We start from the raw sequence: 2087 nt of genomic DNA, 5'->3' as shown, positions 1-2087 counted from the left end.
TGCCACAAATAGGTCCTATTTCTTTACTTCCCCTCTTTTGTTTCTGTCTGTGTGGGTGGTTGGGGGGTGCCTCTGGTAGGTCCTACTTCTTTACTTCCCCTCTGTTATTTCTGTCTGTGTGGGTGGGTGGAGGGTGCCACTGATAGGTCCTACTGCCTTACTTTCCCTCTGTTGTTTCTGTCTGTCTTACTTTTTCCCAGCACTACATGACCAATACTGTGTGCATATTAAGCTTCTCTTTACTCAATCAAACAAACAAACAATTCCCTCACTTTTCTTGATAGCTCTTAAATCAGGTTGAATGTTTTTGATATTTCGGTTAGAGGGCGCCATTGGTAGGACCTCTACCTCTTTACTTTCCCTCTATTGTTTCTGTCTGTCTTTCTTAATTTTCCCCAGCACTAAAGGACCATAGATCTAACTGGGTCGATGTGCTTCTCTTTACTCAAACAAACTAACAGTTCTTTGGTATATCGTCCCGTGCTATATCTCAGCTTTTACGTTCGTTTGTCGTGCTGTGTCGTTGTCCCAAAGTTTGTCTTGTGTTGTGGTTGTGGTTGTATGTGCGTGGGTGGTTGGTGGGTGCTCTGGAGTGGTTTGCTCCTTCTTTCCTATCAAGCATCTATCGTCTATATCTCCCCTCCTTCTTTTTTTGTGTTTGTTACTCTCTTGTAACACCTCTAATCGTCAGCATTTGTGTAACCTTATTGTTTTGCAAATGCCGAAAAACTCTTATGAAAACTAAAAGATTGTACGTGCAAGGGTCGTTGTTTTACGCAATGTGGGTGGTTGGCGGGTGCTCTGGTGTGCTTTTCTTCTTCTTTCCTTTCAAGCATCTATCGTCTTTATTTCCTCTCCTTCTTCTTTGTGTTTGTTACTCTCTTGTAACATCTCTAATCTTCGGCACTTTTATGACATTATGGTGTTGCAAGTGTCGTCAAACTCTTACTAAGACTGTAGATCTACTGTATGTGTCTCCCCCAATCATGTTCTGATCAAAGATACTGTCTGTGTCTACACCAGACATGTTCTATTTTGATCAAGATATTGTATTTACTGATCCAAGTACTATATTTGTGGCCTCCAATCATGTTCTGACCAAAGCTACTATCTGTCTCTCCACCAATCATGTTCTGACCAATGTACTGTCTGTTTCTATACCTATCATGTTCTGATCCATATCTGTGTCTCCACTGATGTTCTGATCAATGTACTACTGTCTGTGTCTTCACCAATAACTTTACTGATCAAAGTACTGTATTTGTGACCACCAATAACTGCTCTGACCTTTGTACTGTCTGTATCTCCACCAATCATATTGTTACCAAAGTATTGTCTGTGTGGGTGGTTGCCTGGTGCTCTTGTGTGGTTTGCTTCTTCTTTCCTATCAAACATATAATGTCTTTATCTCTCCTCCTTCTTTTTGCGTTTATTATTCTCTAATCTTCGGCACTTGGTATAAACTTATTGAGTCGCAAATGCCACAAGACTCTTACTAAATTTAAAAAATGAACAAAGCTACTGTCTGTGTGTTCACCAGTCATGTTCTGTTCTGATCAAGATACTATATTTACTGGTCAAAGTACTGTATTTGTCACCACCAATAACTGTTCTGACCAATGTACTACTGTCTGTGTGTTCCACTAATCATGTTCTGACCAATGTATTACCGTCTGTCTCTTCACCAATCATGTTCTGACCAATGTACTACTATCTGTCTCTCCACCAATCATGTTCTGACCAATGTACTGTCTGTTTCAATACCTATCATGTTCTGATCAATATCTGTGTCTCCACTGATGTTCTGACCAATGTACTACTGTCTGTGTCTTCACCAATAACTGTACTGATAAAAGTACTGTATTTACTGACCAAAGCTACTATCTGTGTCTTCCCCAGCGCTGCAAGGACAAGCTGAACACTCTGGCCATCTCCGTCCTGAACCAGTGGCCAGGGGTCAAGCTGAGGGTCACCGAGGCCTGGGATGAGGACGGCATGCACGCGGAGAACTCTCTGCACTATGAGGGCCGGGCGGTGGACATCACTACCTCAGACAGGTCACTCGCGTATATATATATATTATATAT

At 41.7% G+C, this 2087-nt stretch overlaps 1 protein-coding gene across 1 annotated transcript in view; it reads left to right on the top strand.

Moving 5' to 3' along the window:
* Window positions 1–1818: 1818 nt before the first annotated feature.
* Window positions 1819–2087, top strand: part of LOC101858822 (sonic hedgehog protein A) — a gene marked incomplete at its 5' end in the record, with an annotated part of 22091 nt that continues 21822 nt past the window's right edge. Inside the window, one exon of the mRNA XM_013090295.2 lies at window positions 1819–2066. Within this exon, the coding sequence (XP_012945749.2) occupies window positions 1819–2066 (248 nt within the window). The remainder of the gene's footprint in view (window positions 2067–2087) is intronic.

The sequence above is a fragment of the Aplysia californica genome, unplaced genomic scaffold (genome assembly GCF_000002075.1).
Source record: "Aplysia californica isolate F4 #8 unplaced genomic scaffold, AplCal3.0 scaffold01207, whole genome shotgun sequence".
Classification (NCBI taxonomy): domain Eukaryota; kingdom Metazoa; phylum Mollusca; class Gastropoda; order Aplysiida; family Aplysiidae; genus Aplysia; species Aplysia californica.
The sequence above is the reverse complement of the archived record's forward strand: the minus strand, read 5'-3'. Positions and strand labels throughout refer to the sequence as shown.